The sequence below is a fragment of the Scyliorhinus torazame genome, chromosome 1 (genome assembly GCF_047496885.1).
Source record: "Scyliorhinus torazame isolate Kashiwa2021f chromosome 1, sScyTor2.1, whole genome shotgun sequence".
Classification (NCBI taxonomy): Eukaryota; Metazoa; Chordata; class Chondrichthyes; order Carcharhiniformes; family Scyliorhinidae; genus Scyliorhinus; species Scyliorhinus torazame.
In genome coordinates, this window is record NC_092707.1 from 322,219,330 (window position 1) to 322,240,914 (window position 21,585).

The 21,585-nt window shown below is 44.7% G+C and overlaps 1 protein-coding gene across 32 annotated transcripts in view; it reads left to right on the plus strand.

Annotated features, from left to right (window-relative positions):
- nrxn1a (neurexin 1a) overlaps positions 1–21,585 on the plus strand; it is a 2,579,010-nt gene that overhangs the window by 1,495,920 nt on the left and 1,061,505 nt on the right. For all 32 annotated transcript variants that reach the window (XM_072507900.1, XM_072507883.1, XM_072507882.1 and 29 more), the window contains 3 exons: positions 7,514–7,636; positions 12,070–12,451; positions 13,835–14,025. In XM_072507900.1, coding sequence (XP_072364001.1) covers positions 7,514–7,636; positions 12,070–12,451; positions 13,835–14,025 — 696 coding nt within the window. The remainder of the gene's footprint in view (positions 1–7,513; positions 7,637–12,069; positions 12,452–13,834; positions 14,026–21,585) is intronic.

Consider the following 21,585-nt stretch of genomic DNA (forward strand, 5'->3'; position numbering starts at 1 on the left):
AAACTATTGAGATCCATACACTTCAGTGTGAACTGTCCGTTTGTCCTCTGGGATCAGTGAACGGTTCCCAACTGTCTCTCTGCCTGTTTTGGAACTTTGCTGGTCCCTATTTAACTCTGAAAAGAAAGGGTCTGCTGTTCTGATTTTTGGTCACTCCCTTCAAATTTTATTTTAATTCCAAAGATCCTGGTTTGACCTGTTATGGGTTTACAATACAACGCCTGCAAATTCAACAATATTCTTGAAGACACCATTTCTTACAGCTGTTTTCTTTATTTTCACTTGATATCCTAAACCCCTTAATGGTGTAAAGATTCAAAAGTTTTTGTTGGAACATGTAAAATAGGAGTCAGATTAGGCCATTCAGCCCTTTGAGCCGGATCCACAATTTAATACAATCCTAACTGTGGATTTTTATCCATAAACATAGTATATATTGAGATTATTCTTGACAATTCTATTATAATCGTCCTTTTTCATACAGTAACTTGAAATAGCACAAAATAATTTATCCAAACATTTGAAATGCGCTTATACATTACAAACTTACTCCTGGATTTAGAACATACAGTACAGAAGGAGGCCATTCGCCCCATCGAGTCTGCACCGACCCACTAAAGGCCTCACTTCCACCCTATCCCCGTAACCCAGTAACCCCTCCTAAACGTTTTGGTCACTAAGGGCAATTTACCATGGCCAATCCATCTAATCTGCACATTTTTGGACTGTGGGAGGAAACCATGCAGATACGGTGAGAATGTGCAAACTTCACACAGACAGTCACCCGAGGCTGGAATTAAATCCGGGACCCTGGCACTGTGAGGCAGCAGTGCTAAACCACTGTGCCACCATGCCACTCTAATGTTGTGGGTTATACAATTACCAAGGCAGCACAGTGGTATCTGATATCTTTGCAAAGACACACTAAGGACCAGATTTTCTGCTTCGAGGCAGGGAAGTTTACAATTTTCCCAACCTCGTGATTCCACCACCAAGCTGGCAGTGCCCACCAACAATACTGTTGTCTAGTGGAGCTGGACACAGCTGGAGACAGGATGTCAACCCCACCCCAACCCCAAAAGTATGGTAGTGGTGGAAAAAGAGGCAGGCAAATACCAAGGCAGCATGGTTATAAGCCTTACCTTCAGTCACTGAGACATTAGCCCACTTCATATCATGATTTTTAGGCCCCTGAGCTCTTAATTCCCCCAATCACCCGCCATGCCTCCTCCAAACATCCAATGCTCCTTCCAACCCCACGTACATCCTCCATACCCACTCTTCCAGTATCCACTAGGTAAAGAACCAATGAGCCCGTTCATAACATTGGCAAGTCATTGAAATGATCAAAAAATGATAAAGAAATCAGGCATTCAACACTCCCTTTGAAATAAATTCTTGGCAGCACAGTGGCGCAGTGGGTTAGCCCTGCTGCTTCACGGCGCCGAGGTCCCAGGTTCGATCCCGGCTCTGGGTCACTGTCCATGTGGAGTTTGCACATTCTCCCCGTGTTTGCATGGGTTTCACCTCCACAACCCAAAGATGTGCAGGCTAGGTGGATTGGCCACGCTAAATTGCCCCTTAATTGGAAAAAATGAATTGCATACTCTAAATTTTTTTTTTTAAAGAAATAAATTCTCCCTCTGATAACCTCATAAAACTGTCAATGAAACACAACCAGCGAAAGTCCTATTGAAGAAACCTTTTATCCCTTCACATCTCTTAATCTTGCACAAATAAACACACAGGCATTGAAGAAATATGTCAAAGAAAGATAAAGATATTGCAACCTCGTAACACTATCAGCAGTGTAAACAAACCCACACCGAGCTGTGTCCATGAGACATTCTTGGAGCTCAGACAAGCATTCATAATGAGGCCATGTGGCAAAATAGATGCCTTGCCATCCATTCAGCCTACTTCTGCTGATACAGTTGCCAGATCGAATTTCATAGAATTTACAAAGCAGAAGGAGGCCATTCGGCCCATCGAGCCTGCACTGGCTCTTGGAAAGAGCACCCTACCCAAGCCCACACCTCCAGCCTATCCCCATAACCCAGTAACCCCACCCAACACTGAAGGCAATTTTGGACACTAAGGGCAATTTAGCATGGCCAATCCACCTAACCTGCACATCTTTGGACTGTGGGAGGAAACCGGAGCACCCGGAGGAAACCCACGCACACACGGGGAGGATGTGCAGACTCCGCACAGACAGTGACCCAAGCCGGGAATCGAACCTGGGACCCTGGAGCTGTGAAGCGATTGTGCTAACCACCATGCTACCGTGCTGCCCTTGGATGAATAAAGAGTCCTTTTTAACAATGTGAAGAGGTATCAAATTGATTACAGGTTTCTTCAATGGGACTTTCACTGCTGGTGTTTGAAAGATTTATGAGAATCTAAGATGGAATTTTTTTTCAACGGGAATGCTGAATGTCTGATTGTTTCCTTTTATTTATTTCATGAGCATTTAAAATACTTGCCAATGTTTTGACATAGCTCACTGGTTCTATGCCTTGCAGATACTGGAAGAATGCTTCAAAGGCTCAGTGTCAGGACATTAAATCAACATGGAAATGAAACCATACGGCCATCTTCATATGTTCCTTTCTGATTCCCCATTCTGCAGAATGCAGAAAGAGGACTTTATCCACTCGAGAAATGACCCTCTTGCATCTGGACCTTTACACAACAGCGGTCAATTTAATAGGTTATTAGCTTTTAAAAACAGAGCCCTGTGATCAATCACTACATTGAAAACATACTCAATAACATTCTTAATGCCTTAAACGCAGACCTGAATACTTAGCAAAAAAACATTCATAAACCATATAAACACCTGTCAAATGTTTCCTGACTCTAGACTAGGGATCCCCCATTCTTCACGGCTCCTCTGACTTCAGCAAAAGACAGCCAGGCACCATTAAAATCATGGGGCTATGAAAAGTTCACTCCCCGCAATAGAGCCAGTAAAGTTAGGAGGGCTGTGTGTGTGTTCAATATCTGCATCGTTATCCCACACCAGCAGGCATTCCAGAATTGGATCCCACCCACCATTTTAATGCCACCTCACCACCATTCCATCATTAACAGAGGCACGGACATCTGGGCCAAAGAAATTCAAGATTTTCATCTGTTGCAAACTGGAACTGTTTTCTGGCTTCACAGGTTTAAGTTAATATATTATATATTTTTTAGACTTACTTATTAGATCTTTGAGTTGCATAAATAATATCATTTTTATACTGCATCTTGCATTTAATCCTATATCAATATGACTTAGCTTATTCAGTGAATTGAAGATTTTGGCTGGGATTCTCCGGGAACACCCTCCAGCAACGGGAATCCCGATGGTCCGGTGAACCAGGGGTTTCAAGCCGGTCTGAAACCCGTTGCTAATATCCCAGCCATCCCCACCAAGGCAGCCGCCCAGACATGGCGGAAACATGTAAATAGCTCATTTCAGCTCTTAGAATCTAATTTATTGGCAGGACGTCAGATTGTCCTTCCTCCTGGGATGCTCCAGCACCCCACAGCGGGGAGTAATACTGGTGTGAATTGGTGCAAGTCCTGAGAAATGGGGACCTGATGGCCTGCAGTTGGAGGAGTGGCAAGGGTGTGAGCACCCCCCTGCAGTACTTTTTAAGAGGCTATCACTTTGTTCTTAAGAGCATCCAGGTGCTGAGAACAAAGAGAGAGCCTGCTTTTAAAAACTGCAGTTAGAAAAACAGTTGCTCCTCCAAGTTAATGGACCCCATGTGGAGCTATATAAATAAATAACCTTAATTCTCCCTATGAAACTGCTTGGGCCTATTAATAAAATAGCTTTTAGAAGGCATTGATCCATGAAATTGTATGTAAACAATGCAGTTCAAAGCTTTTCGGCTTCTAGGTAACGGAATTGACTGGAAAAAAACATTTTAAAGGCTTCCACCACATTAAAGGGAATATGTTTACCTTCACCTCACGGATCTTTGAATTTCGAATACTGACAGACAGATTAAAGGGTACACATGTGCTTTATTTTCAGAGAGCTTTATTTTTGAGATAGTGCCTGGCTGTTTGAAGGGTTCAGATAGGAAGACCAACCAAAGGACACCTAACCTGAGCCCCTTCAACCCAGCCCAAGTGCTCCTGACCTCCATCTCTCATAAAGACCCCCTAAGCACCCTGCAAGCAATTGTAGGGAGGTTAACCACCCCCTTTCCACCCCTCAGAATGCAAGGTGCCAGGTTGGCACTGCCAAGGGCCCGAGGCCTGGAGCGAGTGGAATGGGGAGGGGTCCGAAAGGGGGTACTGCGAGGTAAGGGGCACTTTGCAGCAATTAGGGTTGGGGCAGGGGCCTTGCCAGCAAGCCTGGGGAGCTGCAGCTGCATTCTGAGATCTGAGCACCCTTTAAAAACGGTGCTCCAATCTCTGAGGAGCGGGATCTTTCAGAGAGATGACATCCTGTCCCTTTCCGGTGAATTGAGAAACCCAATGTGCCATTCAATGTCACTGAAAACCCGATCCTTGGTGAATTTTTAAAAAGGTACCACTGAATGGCACAGCGGTTCACTCCTAGTGCCAGTGGGAATCAAGTGTTTTCCCACTGGCAGAAGCAGTTGGTCTCCGATTGGGACAATCGCGCCCACTGGATTCGTTGCACATTTACAGGACTGATCACACCCAAAATACATTATAGAATAGAATCCCTACAGTGCAGAAGGAGGCCATTCAACCCTCTGAAAGAGCGCCCTACTTAAGGTCAGGCCCCCACCCTACTCTGTAATCCCCTCCTAACCTTTGGGCACGAAGGGGAAATTTAGCATGGCCAATCCACCTAACCATATCTTTGGGCTGTGGGAAGGAAACCGGAGCACCTAGAGGAACCCACAAAGACACTGGGAGAAAGTGAAAACTCCACACATATAGTCACCCGAGGCTGGAATTGAACCAGGGTCCTTGGTGCTGTGAGGCAACAGTGCTAACCACTGTGCTACCATGCCACATTAAAATAGATTTTCTGATTAATTCTGTCCAATAATCAGGCATAATGGAGACCCAACTATCAAACGTTTGGGTCAAACTCAGTAATGCCATATCTCCATCCATTCAGCACCTCACTTAACTTTCCACTTCAATATTCAAGCAGCTTCATAGTTTCCTACCAGTTTCCCAATTTCGATATTTAACTGTAGCCCCAGTAATATCATTTTGGATGTTAAAATTTCCTGCAGCTTGCACAAAAACATTGAGCCATAAAACTATTCATATAAACCAGGTGTTGCAGAATGATAAGAGCTGTATTGTATGTAGAAGAGCATTTTGAAAAGGCCTGTGAGAGCACTTTTTCTTCATCTTGAAGCTGAACTCTGAGATTACGCCTGTGAAGAAAACAAAACGACCAGACCTTGTATTGCAACACTTTCACTTTGCCACACACCCAATATGGAGTTTAATTATTGTGCTGTTCCAAACACTTGGGGGACAATTGACTGGCCTTGTCGCACCCAACTTGGTGACGTGACGAGGCTGTTGGTTCTTGTGAGAGGCTTCTTGTCAGATTCGCGCGACCCGTGACGTCTCGCAAGATTCATCCGAAACTCGCGATCTGGATCTCGCCCACGCTGAGCCTGTAAAGGAGGACCCTCCGCGACCCCATAGCGGGGTGTCCTCACTTGGATGGATGTTGGTTAATGCCGATGTGTAAGGGGAGTGACAATTCCCATGGGTGGGGGGCATGGGGGCCTCTCAAACTCACTTAGAGATCTGGACACCCTCTCTCTGAGGAGCTAGTCTGGATAGTGCTGGTCTGGCTGGCACGTTCAGCTCCCCAGTGATGAAAACATTTCTTAAGGTTGTGCTTGACGGGGGAGAAACTCCCCAAGTCCCCAAAAAATAACTTTGGATGCGATCTATCGGCCTCCAGCGCAATGACGGCAGTAAATTTCACACAAGGTCTCTCGTGAGATTTACCTGCTTCCTTGCACCTCGTGAGATCTTGTTAGATCGTCACGATCTGGATGCCACCCGTTGAGGCCGGGACCCAGATTTGTATCTTCAAGTGAGTAGTTAGTCTCACTTGAATATGTCTACACCGAATCTACCCAGTACCCGGGATCAAACAGCCTCACCTTAAAGACCCTGAGCGGACACCGATAAGCACTGGTTCCCACAAATGTGGACTGGCACTTGGGGGTCTCCCAGGCGGGGCCCCTGGGTGGTTGGACTCCGGCCAGGGTGTTAATAGTGGGGTTGTTCTCGGTTCTGCCAGCGCCTGGAAACACCCGACTAAACGTGCCCGACCTGGGACTCTATTTCATTTCCGTTAAATCGTGCCCCGAGTGTGGTTGAATAGCAGTGTGGATCTCACCCAAAAAGCTGACGAGAAACACCCCTCCCAAACTCGCCCAAAATGACACTAATTCTTTGGTTGAATGTTATTTCCTGTTACCATATCCTTTGTAGCAGCTATGATGTTGCCAAATACTCTTTTCAAAGGCTGAAATGTTGAATCAGAAATTTTCATATCTTTATTTTCTTAAGGAATTGGGAAAGAATTTCTGAGCTTTTCTGCAATACATCATTTATTCTTCTCTCTTGTTACCTGCCTGGTTCAGCAGTTATCATTCCTGCTGATTGGGGAAGACTTGGGCACAAGACTGCACTCTAAAATTGATAAGGTGGACTCCACGTCGAAGTTTGATGAGTAGAATTTAGTTTTAAAAATATGAGAACAAAAAACTGTTCTTAGTAAAAATGACAATCATTTGTAACTTTTATTTAAGGCAATCTAATGTGTTCATCAATGTCATTTAGAGGAAGAAATGTGCCAACCTTTCACATTCTGGCCTAAATTTGACTCCAGTCCCCCTGACCAAAGTGGTTGACTCTCAACTACCTTCTGAAGTGATCTAGCTAGCCACTCACTATCACCCATTATCCCAGAACGATGTCCACCACTTTTTCAGGGTAACTGAGAGTGGGCAATAAAGGTTGGCCTTGACTGATATGCTCACATTCTGAGAATGAAAAAAATGTCTGAATCTTAACGTGTGAAGCTTAAAACTCCATATCCTCACATGTTTGTAACTGAATGGAGAAACAAATCAGATTAGTAGAATGTCAATGAAATTTAAGAAGGTTCTTCTGCACTGTTGGTCAGGATATGCTTCATGACCTTATGGAATGAAATAGTCCGATTTTTAATTAAACGGTTGCAGGACAAAATTAGGTTGAGCATAAAATAACTGGCTTCCTGTATGAAGGAGACATTTGTGCCAATTCATGACAGACAATTATACTGGTATTTTAATTATGTATTGATACATTTTGCATGAATTTATGATGTGCTTTTTTTTCTTGACCATAGTAGAATATTGATACAAAACATCATTTTGTTAAAGTTTTTTAAATGTTTTACTTTCACAAGTGATTTTATTCATTCTCTGGGGCTCAAGTACAATGAAATGTAATAAGTTTGAATTGAATTCTCAAACCTGATTGTCATTGCCATATTCTTATGCAGGCAAGGGTCCAGAAATGCTTTATGCTGGACAAAATCTCAATGATAATGAGTGGCACACGGTTCGTGTGAGTCGCCGAGGGAAGTATCTGAAGCTGATAGTGGATGAAGTGCAACCAGTTGAAGGTAATGAAGCCTCTTGTGGATTTGTAACTCTTAGAGGGACTTTAATACATGTTGGAAATTAATTTTTAATTTTATTCAGTTTCCAGAAAAGCACTTTGTTTCTGTGATCCGTCGCGTTTCTCGATGGCATCAACACGGCCTCAGGATCAGCAATTCTGGCCCCTACAAGGGGCCAGCACGGCACTGGAGCGGTTCAGACCGCTCCAGCTGCTGATCCCGGAGTCAACTGGGCGCCGCAGGATCTGCGCATGAGCAGTGGCACCGGTGCCAACGCGCGCATGCACAGTGGTTCCTTCAACGCGCTGGGCCCGACGCAACATGGCGCAGGACTAGAGGGGCCGGCGTGGAAGAAAGGAGGCCCCCAGCCAGAGAGGCCGGCCTGCTGATCGGTGGGCCCCGATCGCGGGCCAGGCCACATCGGAGGCCCCCCCCCGGGTCGCAACCCTCTTCCCCCCCCCCTCGCACCCCCCCCTCCCCCCCCACAGGCTGCCTCCTGACCCTTCCACGCGTTCCCGCTGGCTGAGAGCAGGTGTGGACGGCGCCGGCGGGACTCTGCTTTTTTTACAACAACCGCAGGGCCCATCCCGGGCCGAGAATCAGTGGGCCGGTCGGGTAGAGTGGCCTCCGACCAGCGCCGCGCCAACCACGCCGGCGCCAATGGCACCGATTCTCCGCTCTGCGGAGAATCGCGTGCCGGCGTCGGGGCAGCGTGGTGCGATTCGCGCCGGTCATGGGGATTCTCCAGCCTGGCCCCGGGCTGAGAGAATCCCGCCCTTTATCCTTTGTCGTTCAATAATACACCACTTGAATATTGCATAAAGGAGAGATATTTTTTTGCAACGTTTTGTCTCACACTTATGAGGACTTTTGTGAGAATACCAATAGAAGGGAATACAGCAAATGTATACTGCATGTGAGAATAAATTGGTTGGCAAGTAAACTCTGATTGGCAGATGCATTGCCATGAAGAATATACCAGATGATGGTGACTGACAGTTAACTGCCAAGCATTGTTTGAAATTTACACCAGGCAGCTTGATTCTGATTGGTAAAGAAATTGTCTCGAGGAATGAACTAGCGAGTGCTGTTACTTACTTTGTTCAGCTGAAAGAGACACACTGTATACATGTTATTTCTGTCTGCAAAAATCAGGGTCCTGTGTATTAATTTATGTAGCAGGATGTATTTTCGTGCATTCTTTCTGACAACGTCTCTACCAATCGAGTCTACTTACCAACCAAGCAGCATTCTTTCCGCATACACTAAATTTGTTGGTTTTCCTTCTACTGTTATTCTTGTGAATTGTCCTGATGAGTGATGTCAAAAAGCTTTGACAAGAAGTCTCTTTTTTTTCAGCAATATTCAAGTTTTTTTGCACTTGGAAAAGTTAAAGGTCATCATGGCATTGTAAAGCACACATAATTTGTAGCTAATTTATTGCGAAATTCTTGGTGATTGAAATGATATTAATATTTACTCCTTTGGCTGGTGTACATATGACGAGAAAAGTCCCTTATTATGTGGAAATTGCAAAGTCAATAAACTGATTCATCCCTTTTGGGAGAAATCGCAGTGGATTTCATTCATGACAGCTATTTGCCCATCTATGTAAAACAGTTAGCCCTGAGGCCAATGACAAAACTTGTTCTGATATTTCCTCCAAACCAAGGAATGTCAAAAAAATATGACAATTAGTAACAATTTGGAACACTTCAGCAGAAAATAATTTTGGCTTACGATGGCAGCAAAAGTGTCAGGAATATCATTTACCTTCTGTGTGCCGTAGTAGGTATAATAAAGGAATTGTAGCAAATATTTACAGTGTACATTTCAAGATAAAGATGCAAAATTCTCAAAAAGATTATGTAGCTTTATTGGTTAGCAAAGCCATTGACTCGCCATGATCTTTCATACTTGTTTACACCAATAGCTAATTCAAAAGATTTATTACAAATGGCTTCCTCGGTTGAAAAGCTTCTTTGTAGGATGCAGTAAGTTAATCATTTCATATTTTCAGTGAAGGTGTATTCCAATAATATCATTATAAAGAACATCTAAAATCTTTATCGCTGGACTTCAATGAGTATTGCTTGAGACCTGTGATTTAATGTTGTTCTAAATGCAAAAAAAAGCTTTCCTGGAAAGTGGACAAGGTCAATAATTACTGTGTATGACAGCAAATGATCGAGTCCATCACTGGGAGTCAGCTATTTGTCTCTGTCTCTTATATCGGAGATGATGCATCGTACTTCTACATTTATTTTAAATGCAATTGAACAAAAAGCAGACATGGAACGAAAAGTGGTTCTAGATATGTAACAAGGAAGGTTTCCTGCTGAACAAAAACTCTTACGATAACATCATGCACAAATTATGGGTGGAATCTTACCAGAATTCGGCAAAGTATCAGACTCAGACTGAAAACTGGCATGTAACTCACCATCTGCATTGGCCAGCTTTCTCTCTAAATATCTAGCCTCTTGGAGAAAACAAAATGAGTGGGCATGGTTTACACCATCACTCTGGTGGGTCGAGGTCTGATAGAACCGGCAACTGGCTCGATCGGGGCACCATCTTTAAAGGGTGCCCCAATCAGCACCGCAACCTAATTGCCCCCATCACGTAGGTATCTGGGGCTCTCCCCCCAATCTCCGACAAACCTCAGCGGCATTCCACCCCCCACCCCCGGCAACATTCATTGCTGGCATTCCACCCCATCAATGCCGCCACGCTTCCCGCCCCCTCTATTCCACCGTCCATGTCAATTATCCCCCCCAACTACACTTAAATGCGCCCCTCCATGGGACTTCCACTAAGGTCCGCACCCCTGCCACTGTCCCCTTGCATGGGTTGACACTTCCAGATTGGCACTGTACAACTGAATATTCATCGAGGTATGAATATTCAGTGAGAGGAGAATCATGTGGTGAGAGACTCGTTAATATTTAAATAAATATTCAAATGAGGATCACACACTTTGTGGAAGTGATGATGCCAAAATTACCCCCGATATATTAACATGATACAACTGTATGCTTGAGCCAAATTGTGTCATTACATCTGAGTATGGCAAACCATAATTAGGTTATTTTTCAGTGCAGCCTATACTCCTTTTGATTCAGCCCCATTGCTGCTGAAGCCCTTTATTAGACTTAATGGGATGGGTATTCCTCTGACTGTTTTTAGGCACCATTAAAATAATGTCATAGGCAAAAAGAGAAAGTGTCGACCAGTAAACCTCTGCCCCTAAATTGACCCACAGAAGCTTTCTTCTCTGCACACCCATGAAATTCTGCCCAATGGAAATAATTGCGGGCCCCCCCCCCCCCGCAGGCCACCCCCCGACTGTTCCCGCAGAGTTCCCGCCGGCAGTGACCAGGGGTGAACGGCGCCGGCGGGACTCTGTCATATCGGCGCGGCTGCTCGGCACATCAAGGCCGGAGAATTGGCGCCGATTCCAGCGGCCAGCACCAAACGTGCCGGCGCAAATGTTGCCGATTCTCCACACCTCAGAACATCATGTACCGGCGTTGGGGCGTCGTGGCGCGGTTGCGGCGATTCTCCGGCCCGGTGCGGGGCTCGGAGAATCGCCCCCGATGTGTCTCATTGAATCAAACTCAGTGTTCTCGAACATTAAAAAGGAACACATATTCAAATAGAGATATTTTAAGACACTCTCCTGTCTGAAGATATATTTTAATTTGAGATTGATGTCTAATTTATGCAATTTTAAGAGTGGGAATAATTACTGATCAGCGGAAACATTTATTTCTTTACTTTTCATTGCTCAGCAATTTGTAGTCCGTGACATTTATCAGTTAATTTAACAGAATGCGACATTAGTTTTACAATACAATAAAATAGACTGCAAAAACGAAATGGAAATCAAATTGCAGTAACAAAAGATTCTATTGTTCCTGTCTGCTAACAGGAATGTCTTAGTAAGCACTAGATGTTGGCGAATGATCAAAGATTTGTGCCTATGAATCACATAATGGTGGAACATAAGTTGCATTCTTAAGTTATGGACCAATGCGAGAAATGGGTTCTTCACATTCTGTACCGCGGTTATCAGCATAAGTATATAAATGGTGCCATCTGCTGGATGGTGTAACAGTTTGCATGAAAAAATATTTTACAGGTACCGAATTATGTTGGGATATCTGAAAAAAACCTTGGTCCTCTGCATTGTGTTGAGATATAAATATTATCGTTATATAATCTGCAAAAAGACTGGAGTTTATTGTGGGAAAATCAATGAACATTTTCAAATGTAAATAGATTTGTAATTGATGGGTGTATGTATAGCGAATGAGGCGAGAATATAATTTAAACAGTAAGTGGTGGTCAACTCTTTATTGATATGCAATGTAATTAATCCCTTGGTACTTTTATGAACAATTTTTTCATATATATTTTGTTTTTTCTTTTAGATCAAATGACAGGAGATCATACTCGGCTCGAGTTCCACAATATTGAAACGGGCATTGTGACAGAGAGGCGGTACATGTCAAATGTCCCTTCAAATTTCATTGGCCATTTACAGAGCCTAATGTTCAATGGCATGCCTTACATTGACCTGTGCAAAATTGGTGATATTGACTACTGTGAGCTCAATGCTAGATTTGGTTTCAAAATTATTATTGCTGACCCGGTGACCTTCAAGACAAAATCCAGCTACGTTGCACTGTCCACGTTGCAAGCCTACGCATCTATGCATCTGTTCTTCCAATTTAAGACCACATCAGCTGATGGCCTGATACTCTTCAACAGTGGGGATGGCAATGACTTCATTGTGATTGAACTTGTTAAAGGGTATGCACTCATTGAATTTCAAATAAATCATCATCATAGAACCCTTACAGTGCAGAAGGAGGCCATTCCGCCCCCTGAGTCGACACCAACTCTCCAAAAGAGCATCCCAGCCAGGCCCTCTTCACCCACCCTATTCCCGTAACCCCACCTATCATTTGGACACGAAAGGGCACTTTTAGCATGGCCAACCCACCTAACCTGCACACCTTTGGACACTAAGGGGTAATTTAGCGTGGCTAATGCATCCAACCTGCACATCTTTGGACTGTAGGAGGAAACCGGAGCACCTGGTGGAAACCCACACAGACACTGGGAGAACGGGCAAACTCCACACAGGCAGTCACCCAGGTCCCTGGCGCTGTGAGGCAGCAGTGCTAACTACAGTGCCGTCGGGATGCCTGGAGTTGAGTTCTCACATTTGCCATGTTACAATTTTGGAGACTGTGAATGTTTTATTGCCATTATTGCTATAATTATAATTCTATTCACTAATATTCAAATCCTGAAGATTCAGGACAGTTTACAGCTGTGGTCAGAATTATCCCCATTTTTCGTGCATAGGAAGAAAATTGACCTACACATAGATTATTTTATAATTACGTAGTTAAGAATTGCACTGTTCAGCAATTGACTTTGCATCTGATTTTGCATGAACAGAAGGACTCAATGGACATGCTTTAATGGAGATGAAATGGGTTCTCGCACCAGCTAGACAGCTGGCAAAAGTCCTATGTTGTCTCCATTTCTGTCAAATTAAGTGCAGGCACTTAACTGAAAAGCAGCGGGTCTTCCCAAAGATCAAGCATCCAGGGGCAGATATCCCAATTCCAGAGCAGTCGATAGCTGTGCATTGCTGAGCAGCGCCAGTGAGAGCAGTGGCTGCCACCGGAAATGCACCCTCTCGAGATCCAGGATTGCCGAGGCATCCAGACCACAGGTGATGTTGTGATGAAAGTCACATGGTGGAAGTCACGGAGTTGGGTGGGGGGGGGTTGGCAGAAAAGGCAGGGGGTGACTCTCACAAACCTCCACTTAACAATGCTGGGGCCTTCTGTGACAGGGTTTACTCTTTAGGGCTCCCACTGGATTAATACCAATGTCTTTAATACCATTAATACCAATGCTCCTGGGTTAATACCAATGGCGACTGTATGAGGCCCTTAGATAAACTTTAATTACCTACTTAAGGGCCTCAATGCAGGATGAGAAGGTGATCCATGAATCATCCTGTCCCAGACTTAATTGGGGCAGAATGAGGCAGACAGCTGGGTACCGTCATGGCATCTTCCTGCCCAATTAGCAAACTCACCTTGGGAGAGGGCACTAAATTCCACCACATTTTAATTCTAATCTGAACTTACTTCCTTATTTTTGTCCCCACAGGTACTTGCACTATGTATTTGATTTAGGTACTGGTCCTTCCCTCATAAAAGGCAACTCCGACAAACTACTGAATGACAATAAATGGCATAATGTACTGATTTCAAGGGACACGAACAACTTGCACACTGTGAAGATCAACTCCAAACTCATCACTCAAAACACAGTAGGAGCCAGAAATCTAGATCTGAAAGGTAAACATGGCGATTGACATATTCTCCAACAAAGCATCATTTCTACAAAGAGGGAATGCTATTTTAATCTTTGGCCTTCTGATCTTCTTTTCCTGCATTGAACCCCAGAACGTTTTGAATTTCTTCAGACTAATCACTGCCTTGTAGGATTTTCACTGTCCAGTTCATTTTTTCAAATTCAGGGAGGACTTCCAAGGGGAAATTGGCAGTCACAATGTTGGGAGTATGCAGTCTCAATGTTGGTGGTTTACTACAGGCCTCCCAACAGCCAGCGGGAGATAGAGGAGCAGATAGGTAGACAGATTTTGGAAAAGAGTAAAAACAACAGGGTTGTTGTGGTGGGAGACTTCAACTTCCCCAATATTGACTGGGACTCACTTAGTGCCAGGGGCTTAGACGGGACAGAGTTTGTAAGGAGCATCCAGGAGGGCTTCTTAAAACAATATGTAGACAGTCCAACTAGGGAAGGGGCTGTACTGGAACTGGTATTGGGGAATGAGCCCGGCCAGGTAGTGGAAGTTTCAGTAGGGGAGCATTTCGGGAACAGTGACCACAATCCAGTAAGTTTTAAAGTGCTGGTGGACAAGGATAAGAGTGGTCCTAGGGTGAATGTGCTAAATTGGGGGAAGGCTAATTCTAACAATATTAGGCGGGAACTGAAGAACCTAGATTAGGGGCGGATGTTTGAGGGTAAATCAACATCTGACATGTGGGCGGCTTTCAACTGTCAGTTGAAAGGAATTCAGGACCGGCATGTTCCTGTGAGGAAGAAGGATAAATACGGCAATTTTCGGGAACCTTGGATAACGAGAGATATTGTAGGCCTCGTCAAAAAGAAAAAGGAGGCATTTGTCAGGGCTAAAAGGCTGGGAACAGACGAAGCCTATGTGGAATATAAGGAAAGTAGGAAGGAACTTAAGCAAGGAGTTAGGAGGGCTCGAAGGGGTCACGAAAAGTCATTGGCAAATAGGTTTAAGGAAAATGCCAAGGCTTTTTACACGTACACAAAAAGCAAGAGGGTCGCCAGGGAAAGGGTTAGCCCACTGAAGGATAGGCAAATTAATCTATGTGTGGAGCCAAAGGAAATGGGCGAGGTACTAAACGAATACTTTGCATCAGTATTCACCAAAGAGAAGGAATTGGTGGATGTTGAGTCTGGAGAAGGGTGTGTAGATAGCCTGGGTCACATTGAGATCCAAAAAGACGAGGTGTTGGGCGTCTTGAAAAATATTAAGGTAGATAAGTCCCCAGGGCCTGATGGGATCTACCCCAGAATACTGAAGGAGGCTGGATAGGAAATTGCTGAGGACTTGACAGAAATCTTTGGATCCTCACTGTCTTCAGGTGATATCCCGGAGGACTGAAGAATAGCCAATGTTGTTCCTTTGTTTAAGAAGGGTAGCAAGGATAATCCAGGGAACTAAAGGCCAGTGAGCCTTACGTCAGTGGTAGGGAAATTACTGGAGAGAATTCTTCGAGTCAGGATCTACTCCCATTTGGAAGCAAATGGACGTATTAGAGAGAGGCAGCCATGGTTTTGTGAAGGGGAGGTCGTGTCTCACTAACTTAATAGAGTTTTTCGAAGAGGTCACAAAGATGATTGATGCAGGTAGGGCAGTGGATGTTGTCTATATGGACTTCAGTAAGGCCTTTGACAAGGTCCCTCATGGTAGACTAGCACAAAAGGTGAAGTCACACAGGATCAGCGGTGAGCTGGCAGGGTGGATACAGAACTGGCTAGGTCATAGAAGGCAGAGAGTAGCAATGGAAAGATGCTTTTCTAATTGGAGGGCTCTGACTAGTGGTGTTCCACAGGGATCAGTGCTGGGACCTTTGCTGTTTGTAGTATATATAAATGATTTGGAGGAAAATGTAACTGGTCTGATTAGTAAGTTTGCAGACGACACAAAAATTGGTGGAATTGTGGATAGCGATGAGGACTGTCAGAGGATACAGCAGGATTTAGATTGTTTGGAGACTTGGGCGGAGAGATGGCAGATGGAGTTTAATCCGGACAAATGTGAGGTAATGCATTTTGGAAGGTCTAATGCAGGTAGGGAAAATACAGTGAATGGTAGAACCCTCAAGAGTATTGAAAGTCAGAGAGATCTAGGTGTACAGATCCACAGGTCACTGAAAGGGGCAACACAGGTGGAGAAGGTAGTCAAGAAGGCATATGGCATGCTTGCCTTCATTGGCCAGAGCATTGAGTATAAGAATTGGCAAGTCATGTTGCAGCTGTATAGAACCTTGGTTAGGCCACACTTGGAGTATAGTGTTCAATTCTGGTCACCACACTACCAGAAGGATGTGGAGGCTTTAGAGAGGGTGCAGAAGAGATTTAGCAGAATGTTGCCTGGTATGGAGGGCATTAACTATGAGGAGCGGTTGAATAAACTCGGTTTGTTCTCACTGGAACGACGGAGGTTGAGGGGCAACCTGATAGAGGTCTACAATATTATGAGGGGCATAGACAGAGTGGATAGTCAGAGGCTTTTCCCCAGGGTAGAGGGGTCAATTACTAGGGGGCATAGGTTTAAGGTGCGAGGGGCAAGGTTTAGAGGCAAGTTTTTTTACACAGAGGGTAGTGGGTGCCTGGAACTCGCTGCCGGAGGAGGTGGTGGAAGCAGGGACGATAGTGACATTTATGGGGCATCTTGTCAAATACATGAATCGGATGGGAATAGAGGGATACGGATCCAGGAAGTGTAGAAGATTGTAGTTTAGTCGGGCAGCATGGTCGGCGCAGGCTTGGTGGGCCGAAGGGCCTGTTCCTGTGCTGTACTTTTCTTTGATCTTTGTTCTTTGTTCTAATCCTAAACTGGAGTGTTATACAAGAATAGATTTGTATGTAGGAATATGGGCTTGATTTTGCTTTGTTGGCAGGCATTCCCGGATTATCCATGTTGATGAAATATGAGAAAGTGGCTTTGCCCAGATTCTGTAATAGCCCTGAACCCCATTGTTATTTTCCTAATTTCTCCATCAATACTGGCATCTCACATAACTGGGGTAGGGGGTTATTGGGTATGTAATTTGCAAAAATGCCTGTCCTCTGGAATCAATTAAAAATTCAGACTTTTCAAAGCTGATCTTTGATGCAATCAATTATTTGCTGATCATTCATCAGTGGGGAGCATGGCCAAATATATCATATCACAAATCTCTTTAGGTACCCTGGAGGCACACTGTGCAGATCTGGTTCTTGAGCTTTGGTACAGTGACTTTCTGTCTCCCTTCCCCTTCACCTTTCCAGCCAGAAGCAGGTTCCCCGGCACTCCTCAAAATCCTAGCAGAGGATCTGACAATGGAATTAAAATTATGTTACCGCAGAAAATACAATAGAAACAAAGATCCGGAGATGTATCACGGGCTGCTGGCTCAATATCACCCTCCTATTATGCAGTAGGAAGTAAAAGTATCCCTGAAAGTCAAAGAAAATGTTGCACCAGATAAAACTGGATCACAAGGCAGGGCATAACTGTATCAAGAAATAAAGACATCATTTAGCAGCCATTTAAAGTCACATATTTTCTTCTTACTTTTATATAATCTTTTATTCCATATTGTTTTTATAATTAAGTAACAAAGCACAGGAAAATTTAACAAGTATGGTGCAGAGAATTTTAACGTCAAAAATGGGTGGGTTTGGGTCAGGTGAATTCTGAAAACTTTCAAAGTCCTAAACCTGACCACTGTCCTCCTCAAATCCCTTCACTTCCTGCTTTTAATGGAAGTGGGTTGGTCATTTGAATATGATAATGGGACTGCTTAAGTCAGACTTAAGCAATCATCCAGGTGTAACACTGGCTGCCTGGGCCTTGAGAAATCTGTCAGCTTAAGAGATGTGTGGACTGTTTGTGAAAAATGTGACTGCTCTTCAGCACTGGCTGTGGGCCAAAATAACCAGGAGTGCTTCCCTCTGTTCCCAACAAGTTCACCATCTTCCCTTTCCCCCTTTGAAACCTCCTCTATTCTGACACAGATTCCACTATTGGTCCGCCATTTTGAACGGCATGCACTCCTCCCCCTACAACACAAATCCTGGTGCTCCGACCACAGAAACTGCTGGGTCACCCTCTCCCCACAGTATACATTCATGACTGTGATTTGAACACCTCCCTACCAGAGACCCCCAACAGAGAAACCCCCATAACAGGGCCCCCCCCCAACATATCATAGACTCTCCTTAATAGAGACCCCTCCCACCAGTTACCCCTGTCTGGAAACTAAAGAGCACTCCAAAAGGCCCCATGTGGCACAGTGGTTAGCACTGCAGCCTCACAGTGCCAGAGACCCAGGTACGATTCCAGCCTTGGGGTGACTGTCTGTGTGGAGTTTGTACTTACTCCCCATGCCTGCGTAGGTTTCTTCTGGGTGCTCCGGTTTCCTCCCATAGTCCAAAGATGTGTGGGTTAGGTGGATTGGCCATGCTAAATTGCCCCTTAGTGTCCAAGGATGTGTAGGTTTGGTGGGGCTATTGGATGACGGGATGGGGTGGGGGAGTGGACAGTGGGCTGAGGTAGGGTGTTCTTTCAGGGGGTCGTTGCAGACTCTATGGGTCCAATGGCCTCCTTCTGCAAGTAGGAATTATTTGGATTCAGTGAAAAATTCTCCTGTCCCTTACAGCTGCTGCCTCAGGCAGAGAAAGCAGCATCTGTAACTTCATCACATCACCAGGTTAAACCCTCTCAGATTCATTGATCTGCAAGGCTTTTATTCACTTCAAAGAGAAAAATCTTTCAGTCGCTTGTAATTCACAGCTTCCCAATAGCCAGATGCCTGGATTGATTGTTTTCATTTCCCTTTACACTTGAATTGATTAAACATGATGTTTATAAACATCGAGCTATGATTGACAGCTCATGACAACATCAAAAGCAGACAAGTGCTTCATGCTGAGAAAAAGAGGAAATGAAAGCACTTAACTCCTTGATGTTTATAAACATTGCTATGGGGTGTTCTCAGATATGTGGGATTTCCTGTTATGGAGAGTTCCCTATGATGTGGGGGTCTCTGCTGGGCGTCTCTGGTGGGAGGGTCCAATAGGTGTCTCTGCTGGGGGTCTATGGTGGGCAGCATTTGCATTGTGGGGGACACCCAACTTTAGTAGTTACCTCCTTGGCCCACCACAAGGTCCACTGCATCAGGGCCACACTGGGAAATACCCATGCCTGTCCATGGCCAAGCAAATCCCAACTCAGAGGGCATGGAGAATCTGGTGCCCAGCCCTTAATAGTTGGCATGGGACGTGAACCTCGATGTTCATCGGAGCATCGGAAATGGCTCTACGCCCAGCACCTATTCTGTTCTTTCCCTGACACTGGATTCTCTGCCGCATCGGGAACTCCACTGCTGGTGGCAGAGAATCCAGTCCAGAGAGTGGTTAGGATCTGAACACATTACAGAGAGGATGGTGGAGACGGGACCAATTGAGGCATTGAAGAGGCAATTGGATTATTATCAAAAAAGGAAGACTGTGCAAGGCTATGGGAAAAGGCAGGGGAGTAGCACTGGGTGAATTGTTCCTTCAGAGGACCAGAACAAAAAAATAGTCTGGATGGCCTTCTTTTGTGCTGTAAGCATTTTTTGATTGAATGATTTGCTAATTGTTATTCTTAGGGCAGCACGGTAGCATAGTGCTTAGCACTATGGCTTCACAGCGCCAGGGTCCCAGGTTTGATTCCCGCTTGGGCCACTGACTGTGCGGAGTCTGCACATTCTCCCCGTGCCTGCTTGGGTTTCCTCCGGGTGCTCCGGTTTCCTCCCACAGTCCAAAGATGTGCAGGTTAGGTGGATTGGCCATGCTAAATTGCTCTTCGGTTAGATGGGGTTTCTGGGTTACGGGGATATGTGGAGGTGTGGGCTTGGGTAGGGTGCTCTTTCCAAGAGCCGGTGCAGACTCAATGGGCCGAATGGCCTCCTTCTGCATTGTGAATTCTATGATTATTATTGTGGTGTAAAAATTCATAAAATTGTGTCAAATTGACACCTAACTTGTATTTCTTCTTCCCCTTATGACAAATATCTTGCTAAATATGTGCAGGTTATTACTTGAAATAATTATTTAGCTGACAGCATAAACACAGTGTTACAATTGTTGCACATGGGAGGAAAACCTCAAGCAGCTATATTTATACTGGGCTGTATAAGAAAAAAAAATTTAAAATCGCTTATTGTCACAAGTAGGCTTCAATGAAGTTACTGTGAAAAGCCCCTGGTCGCCACATTCCGGCACCTGTTCGGGGAGGCTGGTACAATTGTAAAGCACTTCAGTATAAGCATTGCAATGGCTGGTGTAAACCAAAAGTTTGAATAGACTTGGTTTGTGTACCAAGTGGTCAAAGCACGAATAATTCTTAAATGAACAAAGCTGGATTCTACACCGGAAAAACACCTGACAGGAAGTTGAATAATAACAGTATTGTGTTGCAGAATGCAGTTCAAAGTTCACACGGTAATAAAGATGTATACTTACCTGATGTAAGTGCACTGTCACACTAATAACTTTTGGAAGATTAAATAATAACTATATATGCCCTGAGCTGGCTAATGTGTGAGTTTCACTGGGTAAAAGAGCTGAGTGCTGCATTCTTTTCAGATACCTTTAAGAAATTTCTGATGATATTATCACACTGAGCTTGGGAACAAATGACCGTCATACATTATAGTTTCAAAGCTATTGTGCAACGGTAACCGCGCTGAACATAAATAATATCCTGCAGGGAGTATCAGCAATTCTTGTGGTAATTTGAAATATGGTAATAATTTTCTATACATGTTCTGAATACTGAGAATGACATACCCGACAATTCGACGTAAACAGCTGAACAATTCTGAAAATTACTTGAAGCAATACACGTGTAGATTGAATTTTTGGTTAGCACATTTTTGTTTTCACATGGTTGATAAATTAGTGAGGTTCCCCAATAGTGCTGATTAGTTACTGAGCATGCTCAGGTGTTTAAAAAAACCAACCTGCCACTGAGTGACATCCCTCCCCGACCCTCCTGTTCAACGCTTCTCCTGCTCATCAATCCTCCTGTTTCCTGACGCTCCTGACCACTGATCCTTCCCAACATTTTGCTCATGACCTCTAACTTGCAACTCCCCTCGATCCCACACATCGTCTTGCTGTCCATCTACCAATCCCCCACTCACCGTGAGGGTTCAAGAGAGGGCAGCAACGAACGAAACTGAGCCGCAGAGGGAAGTGGTCAGCAAGAGCTAGGCAGGCGAGGAGGGAGATTTAGGGAGAGAAGCACTGATTTGGAGGTTTGATAAGCAGTAGACATGGTGGTTTGGGGTGGTTAGTGAGTGGGAAGGAAGTGTGGGTGGAAGGAAGCAACTGGGAGATTCGGGGAGGAAGCGGCGGGTCAGGAAGATCAGTGAGCGGGAGGGTCTGGGAGGAAATGGAAAGCCAGGAAGGTCGGAAAATGGGAGAGTTGAGGAGGGAAGTGGTTAGTCGCACGGTAGCATAGTGGTTAGCACTGTTCCTTCACAGCGCCAGGGTCACAGGTTCGATTCCCGGCTTGGGTCACTGTCTGTGCGGAGTCTGCA